We start from the raw sequence: 26,102 nt of genomic DNA, 5'->3' as shown, positions 1-26,102 counted from the left end.
ATTCTCTTTCCATCCTAGTTCTTTTGTCTTCATGTACATCAAATCATAACGTCCTGTTCTTTGAAATTCTATAATCTCATTACATATCTTCTCAAGATATTCATTTTTGGCCCTGTCCGTGGCTCTTATAAAAATAATATAAATTTTTAATTATAAAATACACTCAGATGATGAATTAAAATGTTGCTCGTTATGTTGTATTTAAATATCTCATAAATAATTACCTCATATATAAATATTATTCATATTGGTGTCCATCATTCCAACTATGACACTACAATATGTAGTTATCAATGAGTGCTGTTTTGATTGTGGTTTAGTTTGATATTTAAACACAACATAACGAGCAACAATTTAATTCGTCTGAGTGTATTTTATAACTTAAAAACTTATATTATTTTTATATTATTTTATTTTATTATAGATGTCTTTATGTATATCTCTAGGCACCCATCTAATATACAACTTTTATTCTAGTTTTAATATATATACAAGAATGGTATTAATTCTAACAAAATATTGAATATATTAACTATGTGTAATGGCAGTTATATTAGTAATAGTTGTTATATTGTAATATATGAATTCATATAAAACGCAATTCAATAGTTGGAGAACAGTTGTTGGTGTATACTGCCTGATGATGGCTTTATACGCACAATGCCCTGCCATTAAGATCAATAGACTGATTATATACAGTAAATGTGGATGAGATTTTGATAGTTGTTGTGTTCAGAGAGAAAAAAACAATAAAGAGATATAAATTAAGACAACAGGATGAACTCGTTGAAGGTTATTCATTTCTACTGATGACAGCTACATTTGTAGAACAGTTGCTTACCTCTAATTCAGAATCTCTAAGTGCATCGGCTAGAGTTGATTTTTCTGCCTGCAGGAACTCCTGTAACTCAATAGACTCAGCCTCTATCTCTTGCTGTTGCTGCAGAAGTGTCTTCTGAGCTGCCAAGCTCTTCTCTAGGTCCTGCAATAACAACACATGCTATTATAGCTGAGACAGGGAAGTATACTGTGTGACGATGGGGTTACTGAGAACAATATATAACTCTATGTCAGTCAGTCTCTTTCATTTAATAACACTATCTCAGCATTCATCTGAGAATGATAATTTCATGTGCAGGAACAAATGCAGCAAGGCTGAAAATTTTAATCTCATCATCATAAGGCATTGTATATTTAAAATTTGTAACAAGTATTATTTTAAGACATATTCATTGCATTAAACAATAATATAAGTATATTTGTTGCCATGACCACAGTTGTAGCAGAACCTCTATAGTGAACACTTGTTGGACAGTTTACTTATTTGGAACTATAATTTGCATTAACATATGTTCATAAACTGCATATTATGTTGGTATTTAAAAGTGAAGTAGACCTAAATAAAAGAACAAGAACAAGAAACTAATATTGCACAAATGAGTACAACATAGCCTTTCAGACAGAATTGTATTTAGAGAAAGAAAAATCAACTGATCTGCAAACAAATTTTTAACATAGGAACCTGAAGAAAACTAAACCTCACATATGAAGATATCTGCAGATGAATGGCTTCAGTGAGATATTATCCAGATCCCTGTTCTTCAGTACACCGGCACATTGAAAACATGCTTGCATTCTTCTTGATGAAGTTGAATGGGAACATTCAATTAATATTTTCTTTAGTAATGTCGTGACCAACATTGATTCATGTAGGTACTAACATCTACTGATCTTATGATTGATTGATCCTTAGGGCATAAAAAATTGAGGAATACTATTGCAAATCTAGTTGGGATAGTCAGTAACCTAGCATAGATTTAATCTTGGTACCTCCTGAACACAAATTTAGAGTTTTATTTGCTTCACTAGCCTATTTGGTGACCTCATGATGGAATCATTTTTACCTAATTGATGATTCATTTGCTAATAAATACAGGTCCTATAAATAAGTTACTACATTTCAACTATCCTTCATTACTATAAATAAAGTCATGGATGATATTTTCTGTCTTCTTTATTTCATAGACAATGTGAAGTTTACTCACCTTCTTCAGAGTATGGCAAAGTGTCTGGAGCTCATTAATCTCTTGTTGCTGTTTTACAGCCACATTACTGGATGACTGAAGGTATATCTCCAAAGCTTGCAGATGGTCTACACCATCATGTTCATCTGAAACCACATAAGCAAATGTTATCTTTGCTGCCACTAAAATTTCCATTAATGAAAACACATACCACTGCAATTAGTATTTAAACCTTTAGTTTCAGAATGTAATACAAATTTCTGACTACAAAACAATGTGGCTTTATGGTTCACTTTGCAGGGGCAGTCTTGAAAGTGCAGACCATAAACCCAGTAATTATGTTAGAAATTTCAGTTCAAATTACAAGTCCTTTGACAAGTGTCTTGACAGCATCAGAATTTCAGTACCACATTCTTCTATACCAAGTGCATGGACATTTCGCAGAATATCAGTCTATACGATGGTGTTAAATACTGCTGCTCTGTTTTCTGTTCAGCATTTATGTCCTTCAAATAAACATTCAGCTCTGCCTATTCTAGTTTCAGGACTGGCAAAATATTCTCCTTCAAACAGGCGGTGAGCCTTGTTTCTTTCTCACTTAGTACTTCTTACTTAATACTTAGTACTTTTATTGTGCCCATATTCACATTCACAACTTTAGTACAGCAGAATGTACACTCATGAAATACAGTTCACATACATCAGCCATCACATATTCCTTGGTTCAAGCTTCCCAAAACAAATGTGTAACTAATCACATAATGCATAGCTCAAAATCTCATGTACTATCCTGCTACTGTAGTTTCCTGATCCAAACTGAAGATTTTCTAAGATTCTTTGGTTTCAGATTCTTCACAATCAATGTATTTTTTTCTTTTTTTGCATTTTCTATTTACTTCTAAAGACTGGATTAATGCCATGACCAAAATTATTCTCTTCATCACCACACTCAAAATGTCTCTGGGGTCCAGCAAACTTCATATGCATATGCAGTGGGCACTGGAACCTCTTTACTGAAGTTAAAGTAACCAGAATATTTAGATGACCGCTTACATCCATCATAGCTGAGACTTATCATGTGTGAGGCTTAACCATTATGCTCCAGATACGCTTTTATGGCAGTGAGTAAAGGCACAGGCATGGTTTCATCTTTCCTTCTTCCACATCTCATTTTATATAAAGAAATTCATGCCCCTGCCCCACTGAAACAACAGTTTCCCTTGAATTTACTTTTGTGAGCTATTACTTCATGTCTGATATTTAAAAATAATTTCAATAAGATACCCTTGTTTCAAGGTTATACAACAAATAAACACAGAAATGAACAAAGTTCCAAGAATTCACTATTTCAGTAATTATATGCTCCAAGTACACCTGATTTTTGTGGCTTAAATTTTCATTAAGTTGCTTTTTTAAATTCATGATTTTACCATATTTTAATATTATGTGCAGTATTGCAGCTGCACATGCAGCAATAATTACCATTCGAAGAGAATGCATTATAAATGTTACTGTTGCTTCCCATTTCTCTCTACAATATTCAGTTTCCATTTAAAATGTTTCCAGCATCCACTAAATTAGTAAGTAAAATTAGCTCCTACATACAAAAATATTGATATTAGGCTGTATAATAAGTATGTTTAATTATTTCACAGGTATCCATGTCCAAGGGATTTCACCCTTTTTAAATATATACATCCACTGAACCAGGCATACACAAATGGGCTACACCTTATTTCTTTGCTACTAAATATTTAAAATCAAGTTCAATCACTTAACTTTGCTATATTTGCTAGTTTGTCTTTGGATGACCTGCCGATACATTAATTATAATTATAATTATTTGCAAACTACGTTTACTACTGCCTGAATTTTAGGAATGTCCCAGTTGTAAGTACAGTATATCCTTAAAGTTATGATATAATTTTCAAAAGTCATTTATTATGTAAGAACCAATATTAAAAACATGAATGAAACACAAAACAAAAGATAAACTGTGAAAGTTTACCTGTGCTGTCAGTGAGCCCCATTCATCACTCTATATACAGCTCACTGGATCATGAATTTTTGTCATGCCTGAGTAAGAACAACTAGAGTTACAGTATGTCAATAATTTTCACACTCAACACTACCTGTTCTACATAGGCCCATAGGTATAATACAGCAGCATTAGATCAAGATGGCCAAGGTTTCAAACCTTTTAATCCAAATCATAACCCTGGGAAATATTAATTTCGATCTTCACTGATAGTGCCTGAGTAGTGAAGTGGGCAACATCAAGATGAGAAACTGTGTTATTGCCTTCAATTTGTCATGACATACAGGTTTCACCATTTCAAGAGATTGTCCATGTGGGACTAAATGAACACTTTCTGGGATGGCAGATAGGAAGAGGATAATGGAAGCCTTATTCACCTGAAAATCTGGATCTTTTGGTATTTTTACATGCTGGATTATGTAAAATAAATGCCGTTAAAAATGGAAATCAATAATATTGGCTGTTTAAGGTGAAGAATAAGACACAGCTGAAACTGTAATTGCAGATATTCTCAGCTGAAAGTGGCAGGAATTGACATATGGTATGGGCATGTGCAAAATAATGAACAAAGCTCATACTGAACTGAACTAATAACACAAGTTCACTCATAATTTCTCATTCATTTCACGTTTCATTCATATCTAGAACTGTCAAAAATTGCCAATCTTAAACCTGGCATCATAACTTTATGAATACACTGTATAATTATGGATTTCTGTTTGTAATTATATCTGCAATAGCATTTGAAAACAATGCCACTCCGTGAATTATCAAATATTCCAAAGAATAACGCTATGATATTTCACTAAAAGCATATCTTTAGTATAAAATCTGTAATTTTATGCCAAATAAAGAGCAAAAAAGCAATATTACTCTAGTAATTTCTTTTTATAATATGATTTTACTGCTATAACCAATGAGTGAGCAAACAATGTATATGTATTGGAGTGGAAATGCATAGTATAAATCAGGATAGATTTTATAAAATGTTCTCCAGAAAGGTTAACTTTATTCATTCTGGTCCATCACACTAGTCAGTACTACGAGTATAGAATGATTTGACTACACTGTCCAGTGTGACCCAAAAAATATAAAGGCATCACACACACACACACACACACANATTGAGTTTCTATTTCCAAACAGCGCAGATTATATAAATGGCAAAAAAAGCTATATCTGTAAAGCTGCAGCTACTGGTCTTTTTATTTGGCACGCAACTCAACTACCTTGAAGATGGAGGCGATATGTTCCTCCGAAACGTCGGTTAAAACGAAGAATACACGGCGCCAGATCCCGGAAGACGACTTTCTTCATAGTCATCGACGTGAAAACCTCAAAACTTACAAACTAATATCTTATTCCCTATGTTATGTATGACAGAATATCATTCTTCTAGAAGTTCTTCAGCATATTATTATTGTAATTTTGATTATACATTTCCAGATTGTTACAAAGTAGAACATTACTGGTAAAAGGTCAAACACACAACTACTAAGATTGATACAAACCTAAGTGATCTCCCTTGGCATTTCTCAGCATGGCAAGAACTCGCTGAGAGTACAAATCCAGTTTCTCCCTTAAAGCCAACTTTTCTGCCCTCTCTACCTCTAGCAGCTGATTCTTACTAGTCAATTCTTCTGTCTGTCGTGCTGAGTCAGCTTTTAATTGGGTGTGGCCCTCAGTCAGAAGCTTCAGTTGGAACTCTAAGTACTCCACCTCCTCAATTCTTTGGTTAACCTGCACAGCCATTCACTTATCTTGATTGATACCCAAATATATTCTAACAATAACGGTGAAAAAGGTGGATACTTTCTCACGCAACTTCGCTTATTTGGTTAAGGAAGGTTGAAAATTTAACCAATCATACTCGTAGTACATGAAATACCCAATAAACTTATTAGTTTAATTACAGTGTATATGGGCGAGGTGGCAAGCATTTATGTAATAAAATATGTAATAAAATGACAGTTTACAATGAGCTAAAATGAGATGCTTCAACATTACACCACTTTTTAAATTTGTTGTAGACAAGAAGGTGTAAGAGAATGAGGAAGAGCTGCAATTCAATGGCCTGCATTAGGCAGCTGTTATTTTGAAGCTGTTAATTCATTGTGATAAAATATACAAAAAAAAATCTCCTGAAAGCTAGAAAAGAACTTAGTCCCAAAATAAAAATAGATAAAACCAAGCACAGGGAGTTTTTTTCAACTTTGTTGACCAGTTCACAGCTCTATGCTTCATGGCAACTGGTGTGCTGCTTGCTGCAAGGTGTACACAAATTCCGTTGATAAATCAGCATGCCTGATGTCTGATAACGATTGGAATGAAAGGAAGTAATTAATTTGTGGACTGTTTGATAGAATTAAGTTTCACAGTGAACAGTGCAGTTCATGCGTGAGAGTTTATGATTTTGCAGCAGTGGACAGCAGTTATCAGCCCCATTAGCCATTTGTTCTGAGTTACAGTTACTGAGCAGTGTGGTGCATCATGGTGCGGTATACTTTAGAGCAATGTAATTTTGTATGATACCTATGTGAAATAGGGATCTCCTATAAATTGCAAGAAAAATTTTAACATAAATTTCAAGGTGAAAACGTTCCCAGCAGACAAACAATTCACAGTTTGGTGAATAAACTTAGAAAAATGGGACTCTTAATAGTGAAGAAACAAAAACATAAGCACCTAGTGTTTACTAGTGTTTACTGAGGAGAAGTCGGATGACACAGAAGCCAGGGTTGAATATTTACTTAGAAAATCACTGAAATGTCTAGCTCAAAAGACTGGAGTGTCAAAGTCCTAGTGTAAGAACAGAAACACAACTGCTAAAGCTCAGAACCTATAAGAAAACAGGAATCCACGCAAGTGTTGCAGCGAGGTGATCCAGCTAGCAGGGTTCATTTTTGCAGTTGGTTTCTATAGTCTGTCATCAAAGGTGAGATCAATCTGCAATTGACATTCTTTTCTAATAAAGCATGGTTTCACTTACAGGGATACATAAATGAACAAAATAATTTTTACTGGAGTTCACAGAACACATTGCACCCACGAAGTCCCACTCTATCCAGTGAAAGTTGGTGTCTGGTGTGCTGTAAGTGCAAGCAGGATTGTTGTACCTGTTTTTTAACAAAACAATTAATTGCAAAAGATATATACATGTAGAGGGACATGCATTTTTAACGCCTTATGTGATCTGTGAATTGTAACTACTTCCTTCCGAATATTATTAGCCATCAGGCATGCTCAGTAATCAGCGCCTCGCAGCAAGCAGCGCCCCTGTCATCGTGAAGCATAAAGCTGTGGAACAGGTCCACAAAGTAAAAATACTCCCTGTATACATAAATATGACACAAAGACAAAATCAGCACAGTTGTATTAAAATTACAGGAAATATATCACTTGAAAAAGTTTCACAAATGAAGTGTCTGGGGGAACACTAACAAATTGAAATGAATTTCATGAAGCAATTAGGAGAATAAATTCTGGAAAAGCTTTTTATCATGCCTTCTATTTAAAATCTTCTGAAGCAGGATATACAATATAACAAATTTGTCATTTGTTTTATATGAGTGCAAAACATAAGTCTCACTTTGGAGGAAGGACACAGATTACAAATATCTGAAAACCAAGTATTCATGAAGTCAGTGTAACTTGAGGATGAAATAAGCGAGCAAATCAAAATGTGACATAACAAGGGCCTTTATGATTACCCAGTATTTACGACAGTGAAATCTAGGATACTAAAATGGTCTGGACATGTAGCTATGATAAGAGAGGCAAGGAATGAACACAGAATTCTGGTGGAAAAATATCATAAGACCAGCCACCTCAAAGACTAAGAACAATCTGTAGGCTGTGAGGATGGGAGGCATATAAAGTTGGCTCAAAAGCATAGCCAGTGGTGGGCAGGTTTAGATATTAGTGGGTTTTGCTACCACAGTGTTAGCTATGTACTTTTTGAGCTGTACAATCATTTGAAGATTAAAATATTTACACAATAATACAATAGATCCTATTTACATTATTTTGTATTATATATGTAATTGAGGCTGTTATGTATACCTATTTAGTTATTCTTGCTCCTGTGGAACTTATTTTGCTGTTAATTTATACTCTGATTTACTTTACACAGTCATAGTATCATTATGCTCTCAAGTTAAATGATATTTCAAGCATATTTCAAGAGCTTTAGCAAGGGTTTAAATCAAATAAATACTCAAAACAAGAAAAGTATGATGTGAATATGTAATTAAACTAGAAGTGGATATAGAATTGAATATTATTAAGATACAGAATACTTGCCTGTACTTCCTGATCCTGAGTCTCAATGGCCTCAAGAGGTTTCAGTTCTTTTACAGCAACATCTGCCAGAGCTTTTTCCACATCACTGACTGTGAGTGCTGTCTGACTGCTGGCTTCATGGTAAATGACTGTTCTACCATGATATCTTCTGCGTGGATATGGTGGAAGGCTCTTATTAAGGTTGCTACCTTCTCTCTGGTGATGCTGCTTACGTAAACTTGCTGCTCTGTTCAGACTTGGGTCACGGCTCACAGAGTGGCTTCTTACAGTTGTTTCTAATGTGGTATGAACCTCAGGAGACTTGCACCTTCGTCGACGTGGGAGAGTAGCATATTTTTCCAGTGCAGTGGCTTTACTTTCCATTAATGAACTACTTACCACAGAAGATGAACCTGAAACATTTAACTTTCGTGGCTGTCCATCAACAACACTACCACCACGTGACCTTGGTGCACTTGAATGGGACTTATTGGCTGAAGATGGCCAGCGACCATCATCAGTACCTCCAATAACTTTGCTTCTCATGCTGGAAGAATTTCTAGTTCCTCTTCCCCTTTCAGAAGCAGACACTGAAACAATATTTTTCCTACTTTCTGATCCACTAGATAAGGAACTGTCCTTAGTTTGTCCTTTCATAACAGCTATTACATTGCCACACACAGATTTTGACACAGAAGATGATTTTGAACTGTTTCCAGATGTTGAGGATTTATAAGAACTAGATTTTATTGTACCACATGAAGCAGTTACTGTAGCCGATACTTTCTCCTGTTTATGGGAACTGCTATTGGTGGCAGACGCTTTGACTGCAGTAGTTGTCCCCACATTAGATGAAGGAGTTTTACTTATCACAGGAGTCTGGTGGGGTGATGATGTGGATTTTGGTCGCAAAGAATTCACAGGTGTAGTTGTCAGAGGTGATCTTCTCGTTTTACCAATCAGAGAACTACTAGTACTTTTTGCTGCTTCTGTTGTTGGGGTTCGTTTCTTAACATTGACCCTGCTAGAACCAGGCATTACTCTCTTGCTAGAACCATTCTTGCCACTTCTAATATCTTTGCTTGCTACTGAGGAGCTTTCACTACCACCTTCACTTGTCCCTTCACCATCAGCAGGCACCAATATAGTTGTGCTAGTAACAATATCCTCTGTCTCTTCATATGTTGAATAGCAGCTGATGAGGCTTGAGTCACAGGAAGCAACTGGTGTGGCTGTGCTGGCTGTGAGGGAATCTTCAAGACCTCCACAGCTACTGGTGTATCCACCACTGTTAGTACTGAAAGCCCTCAACAATGCTGGTGAAGTTTCTCTTCCCCCAAGTGAAACACACCCACTTACTTCAACTCCACTGTCACTGCCATCACCAGTCACCTTACCACTTCTCCCAATGACCCTAAAATCCACGTTTTCAATAACTGTCATGTTCAACATATCCATGGCATTTCCTTCAGCTTTATTTCCATCATCATGTGGTGTCTCAGTATCATCAATATTCAAATGATACATATCCATTTCTTTGCAGCTAATAACTACATCTGCTTTGCAGATAACAAGATCTACACTGTTACGTTTATGTGAGGAATCTATGGTGTTAACACTTTCCACCTCAAAAAGTTCACTCTCGTTTGCTTCATCTTTCAAGCTTTGTTTTGTATTGTCCAAATCATTTAACTCATCCTTCAAATCTCCCACAACACAAGACACATTCAAAGGCTTCTCTTTCAATTGATTCATTACATATTGAGAAACATTCTCATCGGTGATAGTCTCATCTAAGTCCTCTGGTTCTTCAGAACACATCCCGTGTCTCCCTAGCAAGTTATCGCCTAGTCCTCCGTTATCTTCACTCTCTCCTCCTCCCTTTCCATCGCTGTGCTTCATTTCTGGGCCGACGTTTCTCAAAACAATCCTGCAACAGCTGATTGTTGTCACGCCTGGTGGTTGGCCTCAGCAGCAATTCTTAATCAGTACGTTCGGCACATTCCATTCATTCCCATGATGCCATGAATTTAATCCATCATCACCTGAAACACATTTTACATTTTTTTGTTGTTGTTGCAGAATTAAAATACATGAGTTGAATAGGGCATAGGGATACATCAGCATATTGTGCAGAACCAACACTATTCCGTAATATAATCAAATAAGTGGCTGCTGACATGCATAATATCTTGTTTAATTCTTTTTCCCCCTTGGTGACTGAATGTCACTGCAGACATCCACCATGCTGCCCCTTGTAGCTTTCACTGCCAACATAGCACATTGAAGCACTTTCTTTGCTTGCTGGTTTGTTTGTATTTATTTACGTACTATATAGTCACCATTCCAGCCAGCCAGAGGGCTTCCATGAGCTGAACAAAATTTAGAAGGAAACTTATGGAATTTACTGTCAAGTGGTTTTGAAATTCGATGGACAAGATGGTTAGAAGATGGAAATACAGATGCTTGTTTAAAAACAACTTAAACTGAAATTGCAATTTAGTACTTTCTTATTCCACGAATACAACAAAAACTGCAGTTCACAAATCTGGGCAGTACACTATATGGCTGTGTATAGTTGGTCTGTGATTCCCATCACTGTCCAACACAACTACAGTGAATGGAAAAGGAGAGCAAGTGGTTAGTTTTGTGACTAGATCATGTGAGAGTGAGTTTAAGATATTTTATGAATAGTGTAGGGGCACGCGGTAGCGTAGTTGGTTGAGGCACTATGCTACAAGCCGGAAGGTCATGGGATCGAATCCCGATGCGGTGGATTTTCTTAATTGACCTAATCCTTCCAGCCACACTATGCCCCTGGGGTCGACTCAGCCTCTAACAGATTTTTTTTTATTGTTACTTAAATAGCAATCAGAATTATCATATTCTATAAGATATTGTGGTGACATTGGGCTACTGAGCCCACCTATGGCAGGATGAGGGTCCTACTACCGAAGGAGCCTCCGTTATTCACTTGAGGTCAATTGGAAGACGTCTCTAACAGAAATGAGTGCCAGGAATATTCTTTGGGGTAAAGGGCGGCCGGTTCGTAAGGCTGACAACCTTACCGCCATCTATGAGCCGCTTGTCTAGAAAATATGGGAACCTCAACATCTCACAACCCTATAGGCCTCCACGGCCTGTTACAGGAATACCTTTACTTACTTACTTACATGACTAGTGTTACTCTCCATTTCAAAGTACTGAGGATGAATGTGTTATTAATATGGAATTTCACTCGTTGTCTACATAGATACAAAGTGTAGGTAAATGTCAACTGTTTAACTGCATTGTTGCAGTCATGGGTTCTGATTCGGAAAAACACAGGGAATGGAAAAGGAAGAATGCTACATGACTAGTTTACCATTTCCCTTGCAATAAGATTTGGGACCTCAATTATACGATACTACTTTAGAGTTTACTAGTACATTTCTTCAGAGCACAACGCAGCGCTATCTATATTAAATGTCACAGGCCTATCAGAAGTTCGTCTGTAAATCTTGGAGAACTGTTTATATCTTAGCATTTCGAATACGGTGGAAAACTGTCTAAAACATCTATGAAAGTACGTCGTACCCTGGAGCAGACAATCTTGCGGTATAATCATTGTGTTTTCAACAGTGTCACTGGTATAACAATTCCGGTTTCCATCGTAAGTTAAAAATAGAATCTAATAAATCTTCAGTGATGACGTAACGATCCACATTACTATATACCGATGACACGCCTTCAAAGATGTTAAACCTGCCTCAGCGCCACTTTGTCTACCGCAAATCCCACATGACTTGACGTAAGATTGAACCCGGGCCGCCGGCGCGGTTGGAAGCCAGCGACTAACCGCCTGAGCTATGGCGCGGCCGTTCCGAAGATGTTTAGACACAGTACATCCGAACTCTTCCTTTGTGCTCAAAATTTGGCGTCCCAGTATTAAAATGGGCATACGGATCAAGAGAATGGTCTAAAACAAAGAGATGCTTTATGGCCACTGCTTTTCAACTTTGCCTTAGAATATGCCATGGGAAACCAGGTGGGACTTAAATTAAGAGGGACATATCAGCTGATCATCTATGCTGATGACGTGACTCTACTGGGTGATAATGTAGATACCATAAAGAAAAAAAACACACAAACTTTAATTGTTGCTAGTAAGGAGCTTAGTCTGGAAGTAAACACAGAGAAAACTAAGTACATGTCACCAAAATGCAGGGCAAATCATGACATAAAGACAGCTAATAGATGTTTCGAAAATGTGGCACAGCTCAGATATTTCGGAACAACTATAACAAATCAGAACCTGATTCAGGAGGAAACTAAGAGACTGAACTCGGGTAATGCTTGCTGCCATTCAGTCCAGAACCTTTTGTCTTCTCTTCTGCTGTCCAAAACCACAAAAATTAAAATATAAGAACTACAATGTTGCCTGTGGTTCTGTATGGGTGTGAAACTTGGTTTCTGACATTAAGGGAGGAACATAGACTGAGAGTGTTTGAGAATAGAGTGTTGAGGAGACTGTTTGGTCTGAAAAGAGACGAAGCGGTAGGAGGCTGGAGAAAACTACATAATTAGGAGCTTCATAACTTATATGTACTTTTCTCCAAGTATAATTAGGGTGATCAAGTCAATGAAGATGAGATAGGCATGGCATGAAGCACGAATGTGGGAAAAGAGGAATGCATATAGGATATTGGTGGGGAAAACAGAAGGAAAGAGACCACTAGGAAGACCAAGACCTTAGGTGGGTTACAATATTAAAATGGATCTTAGAGACATGGGTTGAGATGGTATGAATTGGATTGCTCTGGCTCAGGATAGGGACCAGTGGAGGGCTCTTGTGAACACGATAATGAACCTTCGAGTGGCTGCACAACTGGCGGCTTCTCAAGAGGGGCTAAGCACCATGAGTGATACGGATCATGTGAACAGTAGGCTTGTTACATAGTTTTCATTACTATGCAAACTGCCTATTGTAAGATAAACACAAACACGTACATTACACTCGGCCCTTTCAATCCGACATTACAGATCTGCTGTGCTATACGTAAATGATGCGTTAAGTTCATTTACATCTTTGTTTGTGGATTATTTGACGGAGCTGCTCTTACTAAAGAGAACTTTCTCGTGATACGATGCGTCCCGTCCGAAATTCCAACCACATACATTCTGAACAGGCTGCGAAATGGACACCTTGCTATTTATTTTCCTCCTCCATATACCTTCCATTCCTGCGTACCAATTCTGTCGTCTTGGACGGCATTGACGGTTAATGACATTTGTAAGGCACACGGATAACTGAAATAACGAGTAGCCCCTGCAGCACATACAGGCATATACGATCGTACGCAGTAAGTAGCACTAATGAAGTTGTGGAGGGGAGGAAGAGAGCATTTCCACCTTTAAGAGTAAAAAAGTAAAGCTATCCCTGTAACAGGCCGTGGAGGCCCATTGGGTTGTGTGATGTTGAGGCTCCCACATTTTCTAGACAATCGGCTCATAGATGGCGGCAAATTTGTCAGCCCTACACGCCAGGCGCCCTTTACCCAAGAATATTCCTGGTACTCATTTCTGTCGACCCCAGGGCCATAGTGCGGCTGGAAGGATTAGGTCAATTTAAAAAAATCCAATGACCTCATCGGGACTTGAACCCGCGACCTTCCGGCTTTCAGCATAATGCCTCAACGAACTACTCTACCGCGTGCCCCGCATTTCTACCTTTAACATATAATTATTTTAGGGGGATGGTGGTGTTCGATATTTGGTTGTTTCGAATGTGTGTCCAACAGCTGGAACAGCTTTATAAACTTAGCCGATAGGATTGAAGTTCTTGCCATTATGACAATGAAGTGGAAGATCCGGGATTGTCGGAGTTCGAGTCCGAGTAAGAGCAAAATTTTTCTCCTTTTGACGATGTGCAGACCAGTTCTGAGGCCTACACAGCCTCCTGTCCAATGGACATTGGAGGCTCTTTCACCGGGACGTACAGCTGACCATTCAATTCTAACTAGTGCCGAGGTCATGAATACGTGGACCTACAGCTACTCCCCCATACGTCTTCATGTTGTAGCGCTTAATTAGTTAAGCATTGGGACAAAGTTATCGTGTCCTGATTTACAGCCTTTGGTAACTGTAGAGCGACTGAATATGGGCTGAATGGGAGCATGCATGCCTCTTTCTTTTCGCCAGCACGGAGACCCACTGTGCTAACCCACTGGCCCCCGGATAAAGCGGCTGGACCGTGGTAACACTCACTTGGAGCGAAGTTAAGAATGTGCACAGCACTACCTCCACTCCCCTTCTACTTGTGGACAAACAGATCAGTTTTTAAGCTATACGAGTACAGTACCAAAGGTGATCAGGGATAGCTCAGTCAGTATGGTCAGTATAGCGTCGGGCTATGGGCTGGACGGTCGGCGATAGGTTCCCAGAGCGGCCCTGGGGCCTGTCCAGTCTTCTAGGCAATAGTTACGAGAGGCTCCTTCCCTGGGGGTTAAGTTGACGGAGCGTGAAGCTAACCACTCGCCTTCATCTAGTGCCAAGTTCAAGAATGGTGGGGCTATTCATCCACACCCCACACGTCTTCATGATGTGGTGCTTAATTAATTAATTAATTAATTAATCACAGGTACAAAACTATCATTGTACCAAATAGGATGCAACTTTCACTGCCTTGTAGCTGGAGGCAGTACGTTCCCCCACCTACCACACTACATGGTGTCTTGGACCAGAAAACCACTACATGAAACTTCATTTCTGTGTAAACCTCGGACCTCATAAAACGCTTCGTTCACCAAACGACTGTTTCCGATGGACTTCTTTCCCAAAACTAGTCCATCAGTTCAAAAACATGAACAGACGCGTATCCTTCGGTCTGACTAACAAGATTTATAGATTCTGAACACAGGTTACCTCTGTACCTAAGCACAATGTCATGAGGGCCTATATGGGACGTGGGAGTAAGGCAGCATTTGAACTAAGCAGCTGCCTAGAAGTTTCATTATGAATTAACAGAAGAAAATTAAAATCCGCTGAGGCAATAATTTGCATAATTTTCCTCAGGCCCTCCAAGTTAATGCCGACACGGTTATTTCAAATAGGCATACGTCACGATCGCCAATTTCCAGAAGCTTCCTATTTCACTACTAACGGTTATTTTTACTTCAGAATCATTAAACATAGATCCAATAATTAATCCATAGCCCTGCATTCTCGATTAGGAGTTGAGCGATTAGCTTCACGTTCCGGACGTTCTACAGCCAGCTAAGGATTTGGCGGTACTTACTGGAAATGAGTCTCAGAGAACCTGGAGTCTTGGCAGTGGGAAGAAACTTCCCCACGCCTCTACCGAGAATCGAGACGACCTTATTTGGTAGGCTTCAATTAGGAACTGTCATAAGCAGTCCCCGTCACAATGCACAGTGCAGGAGTGCGTGCCGGTATCAGACAATACGGGTACGCTGTACCATCCGATGTACCTTGCAGCCATCCATGCGGTCCACGGAAAGGTGGGGGGGGGGTTGCCTAAGACAACGTGACGTCCGGTACTATCGCTCATGTCAAAGAGGATTCATTGTAGCGGAAGAGAGGGCAGGGTCAGAGGCCGGCGACCAGTAGAATCGATTACAGATTCAGTGTTGTTTACATAGTCGTCATTACAAATAGATCTCTTGAAGGTACGCGATATGAACACACAGCTGTACAAGAAATACTTGTCTGAACACTTTGTAAACACTCCAGCGTTTCTAGCGGAAGTCTTATAGTATTAATACCGGTTTGCATAAGTCAAAGGTCACGCGGTAGCGTGATTGATTGAGGCAGTATGATACATGCTGGAAGGTCGAGCTTTCGATTCCGGGTGAAGTCACGGTATTTTTTTTTTCCAATTTACCTAATTCTTCCAGGCGCACTATGGACCTGGGGTCGACTCTGCCTCTAACAGAAATGAGTACCAGGAATATTCTTTGGGGTAAAGGGCGGCCGGTGCGTAAGGATGACAACCTTACCGCCATCTGTGAGCCGACTGTCTAGAAAATGTGGGAACTTCGACGTCTCACAACCCTATGGGCCTCCACGGCCTGTTACAGGTATAGCTTTACCTTTTGCATGAGCCATATTTTAATTTTCTCCTCCCCCACCCCACCTATATTCTCAGTATTCTGCAGCTACAGTGGAATAAAACATTACCCAAAGTGAATAAATCTCGGTGTTTCTTTACATGTATAAAAGCAATAGGCAGTTGAGGCCGCGCCATATCTCTGGCGGTTAGATGCTGGCTTCCCACTGCTGCGGGCCGGGTTCGAGCCCGGGTCAGGTCATGTTGGATTTGTGGTGGACAAAGTGGCAGTGGGGCACGTTTTCTCCCGGGTACTTCGGTTTCCCTTGCCAAACTTCATTCCACTAACTGCTTCGCAATCACCATCATCTATCATCTGGGGCTGGTAGAATAGGCCAATAGTGGCCGCAGTACCAACTGGACTCAGTTTCACACCGCTAAAAATAATAATAGGCAGCTGAGTTAAAAGACGAAATCAGCTAGTGAAGAAACAACGACTCAAGGTATGCGAATAAACCTACCATTTTTGTGTCTGTGGCACCATATCGCATTTACCCACATAAAGCTATGCTAATAAAATTTGGCCACATGTTTTCCATTTAGAATGCAACTTAAAATCATTCTCGCAATGACTTACTTAAAGAAAGGGGTGAAGAACTGTGCAGAGTTAATAACAAGCGTACCAAAAGTATAAAGAAGATAACGAACTACCGAAACACAGAAATTACTGTAAATTTAAAAGGTGGCTCTGAGAACTTATTTTGATGCATTGAGGATTTGGGAGGTAGCCCTTCCTCCGCAGATAGTGAACGACCTGTCCGCAGTCTCTAAGGTCACACAGGCTGTAGTACGCTCAAGGCGATGACGTAACACAGAGGTACTTTTCTGATTTGTTTAATTGAAAGTGAAACTGAACTGTTACGTAATAATATCTTAATTCGCACAACAGTGCGGTAATTGGCCGATCGTGTCACCTACTGACATTTTTTTTAATTTGGTGGAGTTGAGACGCCATACAACAAAGGTCTCCTTCCCCACGACCAAGAATGTATATCTTGTAGTGTTGCATCCTGTTTGTGGTGCTAACAGACAAAAAAGGAGGGGTTGCCGTCACACAAACAATTTTTTGTTTATCAATCCACAATATGTTTTGGCACAGACAGACCATCATCAGGTGTTTCTTGAGGAAATTCACAAATTGTGATGGACTATATGTTTTATACTAGCACTGTAGTTTTGTATGTAGCCCATCACCATTTGTGTATCTCCGCAAGAAACACCTGATTATGGCCTACCTGGGCCAAAACATTTTGCAAACTGATAAATAAAAAACATGTTTATGTGACAGTAACCCCACCGTTTTTATGTGGAACTGTATTCTTGAGAAAGTTCCAAATTGGGTAAAAACATGGCGACTAACATCTCAAGAAAAACTAGACAGAGATAACGGCGTTCATTCTGATTATCCTTCCTGAGAGGCACGCAGTAAACGAAAAGAAGGAAAATGGAAGGTTAAACCATGTATCCCGCATAATAATTTTACAGAATCCTACAACGCATCACGGCCTCCTGGGCAAGACATTGCTGTAGTACCCAACATCAAAGTTCTTTAGTTTTTCCTACCATTCATTCCGGTATCTCTTCCTTCGCCAGGTTTCTTTTTCCTGTGTGTCCTATTCTACTGACTAATTCTATTAGATCGAGAACCATTAAAAAGTTAAAGTTGTCCCTGTGTTTAACTAATTAAGCATTACGCCATGAAGACGCATGAGGAAATAGCTGTAGAGATCCCCGTATTCTTGACCTCGACACTAGTTGGAGGTGAGTGGTCAGCTTCTTGCCTCGGCCGCTTTAAGAGACTGGGTGGGCCCCAGACCTGGTTCGGACAAGGTGAAGAGGTAATAAAATCTTGCCCCCAAAGGGACTCGAACTCCTGCACCTAGGCTGTCCAGCACGTACCCAGTCGCTATACCGACTGTACTATCCCGGCCCCCAAGCGACCCAGTATGTACAAATAACTGATCCAGGCTAGGAATTATATATCCGAAACTTCTGGATGTCTGTACAAATTTTTCTCATGAAGATGTTCCATTCCTGCGAAACTAAACTCGGTGGCATGGCTTCGTACTGTAAGGTCTTAATTGTATTTATATTATGGTTTACTTCATATTTACTAATTATCTTTTCATTTTACTCGTAAGTGGGATTGTTGATAGTGTGTTTGTTCTGAACTCTTTACACTATTTTGCTCCCTTGACAGTTACTTTCAGTAATAGTTTTAACTATTTGCATCTGGTCCCTGTACTACTAGGGATGCTTGATGTTTCATTCCTGGCCTTATAATTATGTACCTTTAAGCTTTAAATATTGTGCTTGATATGGGTATGGTATCTTTTTGTACATTTTAATAATTATTTAGATTATGTGCTGTATCTAGTGGACAGTGGATTTCTGAGGAGCGTATTCTGATATGTTCATTTTCCTAGCAAAAGAAGCGTCAGAGGTAACATAGAAAACAAACTGAACAATTTCATGAAAATTTAGATTATCACGTTCTAAGTCATAGAGTCATTGGCTGTTTGTGCTGAACTACTCATACAGCTTCTCACTCATAATTCTTACATTGGATTCACATCATGGCTATAACACTTAGGACGTTATATACAGTAGTATATAACATCCAATTATTTTTTTTCCTGTGGCGCTACAGCCCCAATTTGGGCCTAGGCCTACCTCCATGAAACTCTCCGTTTCACTTCGGTTTACTAGATCTTACACGTACGGTAGGACTCCTTGGGCGAGTGATCAGCTCGTCGCAAGGCCTCTACCTGTAGACAAACACAGAAAAACGCACACAAACATCCATGCCCTGAGTGGGATTCGAACCCACGATCCCGGCTTCCGAGCGAGGGAAGACAGTGCATGCCTTAGACCGCTCGGCTGCCGTGGATAATAATAACCCGTTAGTGCACCTTATTTTAGTTTTAAATATTTACAGTTTGGGTTTAAATTTAATTACCTTGTATGGAATTATTGCTGTCAGTCATTGCGACTCAGACTGGGGATAGCAGTTTAAAATCATACTCGTATAATCATATAATGTATCCACCTTATCGTGGTGAGGGAGTTTGAGTATGCCAAGGACCCTGAGAGCTATACCAGCGGTAGCGTAGCTACTGGCAGGGCCTCCCTTGCTGGACAGGTCAAAGGGTAGGCATCAGACGAAGAGAGACACCAAAAACCAAAAACTGATGCCGGAAGCAGCGTCATCAGCAGCGACTTGAAGCACAGAGCAAATGATGCTCGAGATGGTTCAAGTTCGTATAGCAACAGGCGTGACCAGAGTGGTTTGAACGGCTGTTGTACTGCGATGTGGAAAGCAAATGGAAAAACCACCACATTATCACTTTTCATCGATAGATCGCATTAAGTGGAGGAACTGTTTTGGAAGAGACTGTGGACCTGTCGTCTGACAGATTACTGATGAATGAATGAATGAATGAATGAATGAATGAATGAAATATTTGGTAGATGATTAACACTCTAGCACATTTATATTGGTTTTAAATGCCCACAATTGTAAATGGCATACTGGTAACTTTGGTTTATGTACTTCTTTCAAATTCTTATATAATGTTGGTATTGAAATTTGTACTGATAAGTTCATGTCATGTCACCCCTTTGAATACTGAAAATCAGCACTCTATAGCCAATATTCCCACTTTTATAGTATGTTGTACTTTAACATTGTCTGTCTGTAACCATGCTAGTTTTATCATTCTGTCACCCCAAATTTCCATCATTTGATTCCCTCGTCATGAGACATCGAGCTAATAACTGGTAATTTCCTTGTGGACTTTGTATTTTATTTCATTGAAAATCACTGCATGTAATTTATGTTTCCATGCCATTGTAAAAATGTGAAGTGTAATTTAATTTATAAATTATCTTCCTACCGTATTGCATGTCAAGTGCTCACAGCAGTGACTGTGAAGAATATAGTACATAGGGTTGTAATGGTGTGTAGTTTGGAGAATTACCAGCATTTTGAAGGGATGTATCACCTCCATCTTCTGGGTTAAAGAGTACACCAAGCAAGAAACCAACAAGAAACAGGTGGCAAGTGTCAGGCAGGTGATTTCTTGCTTGAGTTACTCTTTGACCCATAAGATGGCGGCAATATGCTTCTTCAGAATGTTGGCTTGTCTCCAAATCACACAACATTACAACCCTAAAACCATACTATTCTTATCTTCATACTGGTTAGTCATGACATTGAACAGTATTGTATCAAAATAATCATTAAGTAGGAGATAAGGCAAACACTGTTGTCTCAGATCTGGTTTCAATATTCATGCCAGGCTCTCTTTTTGTATTTTATTTTTGAATACACTGAAATGAATTTATGACAGGATTTGTTTTCCCAAACTAGGCTTTTGAGGGAGAGAAGAATTGTTGAGCTTATATTTGACTCACTCTCAAAGTGACATGACAGGTGCTCAACCTACTTGATGTATATCTGTCAGGTAATATGTAAACTGCGATAAATACATTTCGTAACAGTTTCACTTAAAAATGAAATAAAGTAGAAATAATTCTTATATTGGAATGATGCTTGGTTAAAATCATGGTTTAGATTTTGTAAGGTTTTTTAGTACTGCTGATAATTCTGAAGCTGACAGTGAAGAGAGAAGTTAAGTCATGTTTTAGTGTAATGCATGTGAGTGTACTGTACCAACTTTCAGAACATCATAAGTCACAAAGCCATGCTACACTGTTACTAAGCAGTACCGTATTGAGTTTCCCTTCTTTTCTACTTTTTCATTTTGCTGATATTTGGACTTGGATTTTTCTGTTCTCAGAAGTAGAGTTTGGATCAAATTATATAAACAGACAGCAATAAATGTTGAAGCCCACTAGTTTTTATCAACTTCTTTTTTTTTTCTATTTCAATATTAAATAAATCCCATTTATTTAGAGTAATTTTACTTTTGTTCTCTCTGTCTGTTCTCAGTACCAAAGACAGTTTCTGATAAAGACGACTTTCTGCTAGACTTTTCCACGTAGTGAATTCTTTAAATTTATGATGGGTTTCCTTTCAAGGAAATTTTGTGAAACAAGATGCCTGGTTCTATCCCTAATCTATATACTGATGAAGTGGACTTCAGCCAAAATAGTTACCAAAAACCTTCATGTCAGGTCTCAAGACTGGGCATGCTGATTTCAAAACTGGCAATAGCTGCCTGTTCATATTCTGATCTCTCTCAAGCTTTGGAATTGGTTTATAAATGACATAAAAGCATTGCTTATAGCCATCTGCAAAGGGAGAAGTATTCTTCCCTTTCCTCTGTTAAATTTTCATAGTAAAGTGCTTAAGTTAGTGGTTCTCAAACTCCCTGAAATCATGTCATTTTTAAATAAGCTTCATTAGTAATACCTTAAAGAGCTTAGTCAGTGAAATGTTTTGGACAGCTTATGGTACTTTTATTCTTCTTTTAATTTTGTCTTTGTATTTGATCTTTATGAATAAATTATGGTTCTGTGTTAACAAAGTTGGTAGTATATTAAATGAGATTTGAGGTTTTCATCATGGTGAACATTATAATCGTGGTTCTTTGGGGTGTGACATACTGTAGTTTGGTATGTATTAAAATATCTGATGTCACATCCAAGAAGACCATGATCCTAAAATTAATAATATTTACACATTTAAATTTTGCCTGCCTAAGGGTGGGGGGGCTGCATAAGGCTCCAGGTCTTCATGGAGGTGAGCCCCCTTGCTGTACCCTAGTATCACAGATGGCACATTCATAATTCTTTTAATTTTATAACCCTAAGAACTGACAATGAAAACTTAATTTATAAGTTTTTCAAAACAGGAAATGTTGTCAAGAACTGCAGTTTTCCTTTGTTAAAAAAACTTAATATTTTGAAACCACTGTTTGTAATTTTCAGCAACAAAACAGGATTTTAGCAAATTAGGATACTGAGTATATTTCTTTGGACTTTTTGAAAGTTCATTCACATTTGTGTTACAGTAATTCAGCTGGATTGCTGGCCTAATAAATGTGCTAAATCCCCTTAGGAATTGGAGTGTATGGGTTCTGGGTTGTAGGTCTGACAAAACAATCCATGAACTTGTGGCATTAAACCCAGTCACTACAGTGAGAACCTCAAAACCCTTTAAGAATAGATTTTCTCTATTGCAGTTACATTTCTCAAGTGTTGCATTCTATTATTCACTTTCTCTTGAACTTTGACATTCTGTGGGACACTTTTCACAGTATGAGAACCAAAATCTTAAAGCAAGACTGACTGAAGAGTATACAAAAACAGTGGTGACATATTTGTAATCTCAAATGGAAAAGGTTCAGTTTGTTTTGTATGTCACTTACTGGGTTACCCAATTAAGACAATTTTCCTCTTAATGATTTCCTAACATTCCTGGTTTGCTCATCTGAAATTTATTATATTTCCTATATTCCTTTTCAGAAAACTATTAGTGTTACTAAATTGTAAATTGTGTTGGATCACTATTGCATTCACAAAATGTGTCATAATAATTTACTGTGGTCTTGTTATGAATATGAAATGCGGAAGAAGGGGAAAAGGGAGGTGGGAAAGAAGTTAAAGTATCAATTCAGAATTTAATGTGGTAAACGCTTTAAAATGAAACAGCTATGTAATGAAAAAAGGTAGTATGAAGGTAGCTGAAAGTCATTATGACAAGGGGAATACTGTTCCTTTAACAACACTAAGTTCTGCTAATACTTTTAGCAGTAAGATCTTGCTTTCCATGAGGGTCCAGTCAAATTTTCACTGGATTCAGTTGCATTATAACACAAATACGGAGCGTTACATTTACTGGTAATATATACTTCGCCATCTTCCCGACGTTAAAAAATTCTTTAAACCGGGATAAACCGTGGCATCTTGGCCGAATCTAGGAAAAATTGGCGTCTGAATTACCTTTAACAAAATCCGGGTCAAGTGAAAATTCGGAACTGTCCTGGAAAAATCGGAACTGAGTAACGGCTACTTCGCAAACAAACGTTCCTACGATAAAACTGAGACCGGTGTTTTTTGTGTTGTCCGTGTAGCTATTACCTCGGAAATAGCTGAGATCGGTGTTTTCTGTGTTCTCCTTGGCTCTGTTTATGGTTACCAATAAATCACCGTTTAGAGAANAACATTCGTAGTAATGGCGCCAGAACCTGAATCCATGCTGCCAACACCAAAGATAACATTCTTTCCAGCACATGGTATACAGCTGGGTTGGAGAAAGAACGATTGTGTAGGTGGTGGAATGATTAATGTTGATAATTCCTGCTACCTCAATTCAACATTACAGGCTTTATTCCATGTCCCGGCCTTTGTCAACTGGCTCTGCAGTGATAATAGCCATCTCAGCAATTGTACAGTTGTTAATGGGTCAGTGAAGGACGTGTACATCATCTGTGCAATGAACAAGACATTCAAAGCGTCAAGGAAGAAAAGTGGCACTATCATAAAACCGCTCCTCATATACAGCAGATTGCAGTTTATCAGCAAGGACCTTGTACCTGGTCAGCAAGAGGACGCCCATGAGTTCATGTGTTACCTTCTGAAAAGTATTGTAACGTGTTTCGTTACTGAATACGCCGTAGAGATAGTTAATTGGTTTACTGAACAATCTACAAATATCGGCTACAATTAATTATCACAATGTTACGGGTTTCCACACTTTACAAACCCTACAACAAAATCTCTTAAGACTATCTTCAAGAGTCTTCACGTATTAATAACGCGGGAGCTATACAAGTCTCCCTGAATTACACACTCCAAATATAGCTGGTTATCACGAGCTATCACTGATTCTCGCACACGCGTCTGTAGCTCGTAACTTGCGAACTGAGAACTCGTCAATAGCACACTGACTCTCGCTTGCTGCTCAGCCGGCTTTTATTCCGTTCGCTGTTGCTAGGGTCGCCCGCCACGTCACTACTGTGACGTGGCGTATAGCCTAGCAACGCTGTTACCCCTTGGTGACGTCACCGCTGTTGACTCGCGTTGCATAGCTACAATGTTGCGGGGACTCGGCTAACTTTGGCTCCGCTCGGCTCACTTCGGCTCCGCTCGTGACGTCACCGCGGGGAGAGTGGCGGGTGATGACTCCCCTATTACGCGAGCGCTACGTTACCGCCACGTGCCGCTGGGGAGGTAGGGTCCTCGGTTGCGCAACATGTCACAGTATGAAAGAATCCTACCTGACATGCTACAAAGACTCCATGTTGGACAGTTACAGCATGGAAACTACGCCTTTGAATCAAATATTTGGAGGTTATATCAGAACAGAAGTGACGTGTTTACAGTGTGGTAGTGTGTCCACAACTTTTCAGCACTGTCAAGACTTTATTTTGGATATTCAACATACGTCCACATTGGATGGTGCTTTGGCAGCCTACTTCTGCGAAGAATGCCTAGATGGGGATGATGCCTATTGGTGTGAACAGTGTCACAGGAAAGTTTCAGCTATAAAGAAATTTTCTTTGGAGAAACCACCTCCAGTTCTGTGCATACAAATCAAGAGGTTTAACATCATGGGAGAAAAGATTGACAAACACATTTCGATCTCCCTGAGACTGGACCTTACAAGGTTTCTTTGTCCTCAGTCAGCTCACCATGGCCCAGCACCACTTACATATCATCTTGTTCCCATGGTCATACATGATGGCCCATCAAGCCACTGTGGCCACTACACTGCAGTGGCACGGACTTCTATGGGTCATTTCTAGGGCCCGGATTTCTATGACATGTCATATTTTTTTCCTAGGGTTTATTCCTATTTTTAAATGTAATTATGCATATTTCCAGTCATTCTTATTGAAATTATGTCGTTTTTATTGTGCATATAAATGCATATTTTAGAGTTTTATTGGTTTTACAGCATATTTTGGCATAATTTTGAAATAAGGTCATATTTTTGTCATTTTAGAAACAATTCTTTGATATAATGTAAAATTTCGGCTCCATAATGTTTAGTATTACAAAATAAATTTCAGGCTTGACTGTTGCTTCAATGTGGAATATAGTTCAAGTACATGAAGTTCGTATTAAAAACCATATTTTTGACTGGACTGTACTTGCAGTTACAAAGGCGAAAATTTGTGAAATGCATGTGGAATAGAGTTCAAGTACATGAAGTTCCTATTAAAAACCATATTTTTGACTGAACTGTACTTGCAGTTACAACGGCGAAAATTTGTGAAATGCAGCATTTATGACCTGGAAAGCCGGCCTTTCCCAGTCGAGGCAGGAGGGAGGCAAGTGTAACGGGTATTCTCCTATTGTACTCCGTCTTACTATAAGGTATATACATCCCATTCTTTCTTGGAGGGCTTAGAAGTATTCTATTTATATATGTGGAGGGCGTTATAAGACTTCAGTTTGACTTTACAATGCCTAAAGGGAGTACATGTAGTTCAAGGACGCAAAGTTGCGTAGTTTTGTACAGGAGTTTGGTGAAAAAGTGTTTAGTACCGATGGCAAGATATTTTATTGTAAGTTGTGTGGCGTGCAACAGCAGAAAAGCGGTTTACTGTGCAGCAGCATTGTAAAACTTTTAAACATGGTAAATGTTTAAGCAGATTATCTACAAAGGATAGCAGACAGAGTTTGTTGTTTAAAAACAGTTCCACTAATTCTTCTTCTTCTTCATCTTCTTCTCCTTCAC

At 38.8% G+C, this 26,102-nt stretch overlaps 2 protein-coding genes across 5 annotated transcripts in view; one reads left to right on the top strand and one right to left on the bottom strand.

Annotated features, from left to right (window-relative positions):
* The window catches only part of LOC111871951 (pericentrin), a 140,763-nt gene that overhangs the window by 32,303 nt on the left and 82,358 nt on the right, over window positions 1–26,102 (bottom strand). For 3 of the 4 annotated variants that reach the window (XM_023865380.2, XM_023865378.2, XM_023865381.2), the window contains exons 2-5: window positions 8,365–10,388; window positions 5,574–5,802; window positions 2,046–2,170; window positions 842–982 (exon numbers count right to left, since the gene is read on the bottom strand). In XM_023865380.2, coding sequence (XP_023721148.1) covers window positions 842–982; window positions 2,046–2,170; window positions 5,574–5,802; window positions 8,365–10,245 — 2,376 coding nt within the window. In that variant the 5' untranslated portion in view covers window positions 10,246–10,388. Of the gene's footprint in view, window positions 1–841; window positions 983–2,045; window positions 2,171–5,573; window positions 5,803–8,364; window positions 10,389–15,619; window positions 15,731–26,102 lie in introns of those variants that run through there. The other variant, XM_023865379.2, reaches the window with a different exon arrangement.
* On the top strand, window positions 23,592–25,187 carry LOC111871953 (ubiquitin carboxyl-terminal hydrolase 36). Its single transcript, XM_023865383.2, has 2 exons — window positions 23,592–24,000; window positions 24,653–25,187. The coding sequence occupies exons 1-2, from the start codon at window positions 23,592–23,594 to the stop codon at window positions 25,162–25,164; spliced, it is 921 nt and encodes a 306-aa protein (XP_023721151.1). The 3' UTR covers window positions 25,165–25,187.

The sequence above is a fragment of the Cryptotermes secundus genome, unplaced genomic scaffold (assembly GCF_002891405.2).
Source record: "Cryptotermes secundus unplaced genomic scaffold, Csec_1.0 scaffold30, whole genome shotgun sequence".
In the NCBI taxonomy this organism is placed as follows: domain Eukaryota; kingdom Metazoa; phylum Arthropoda; class Insecta; order Blattodea; family Kalotermitidae; genus Cryptotermes; species Cryptotermes secundus.
This window is presented reverse-complemented; position numbering and strand designations above follow the sequence as displayed.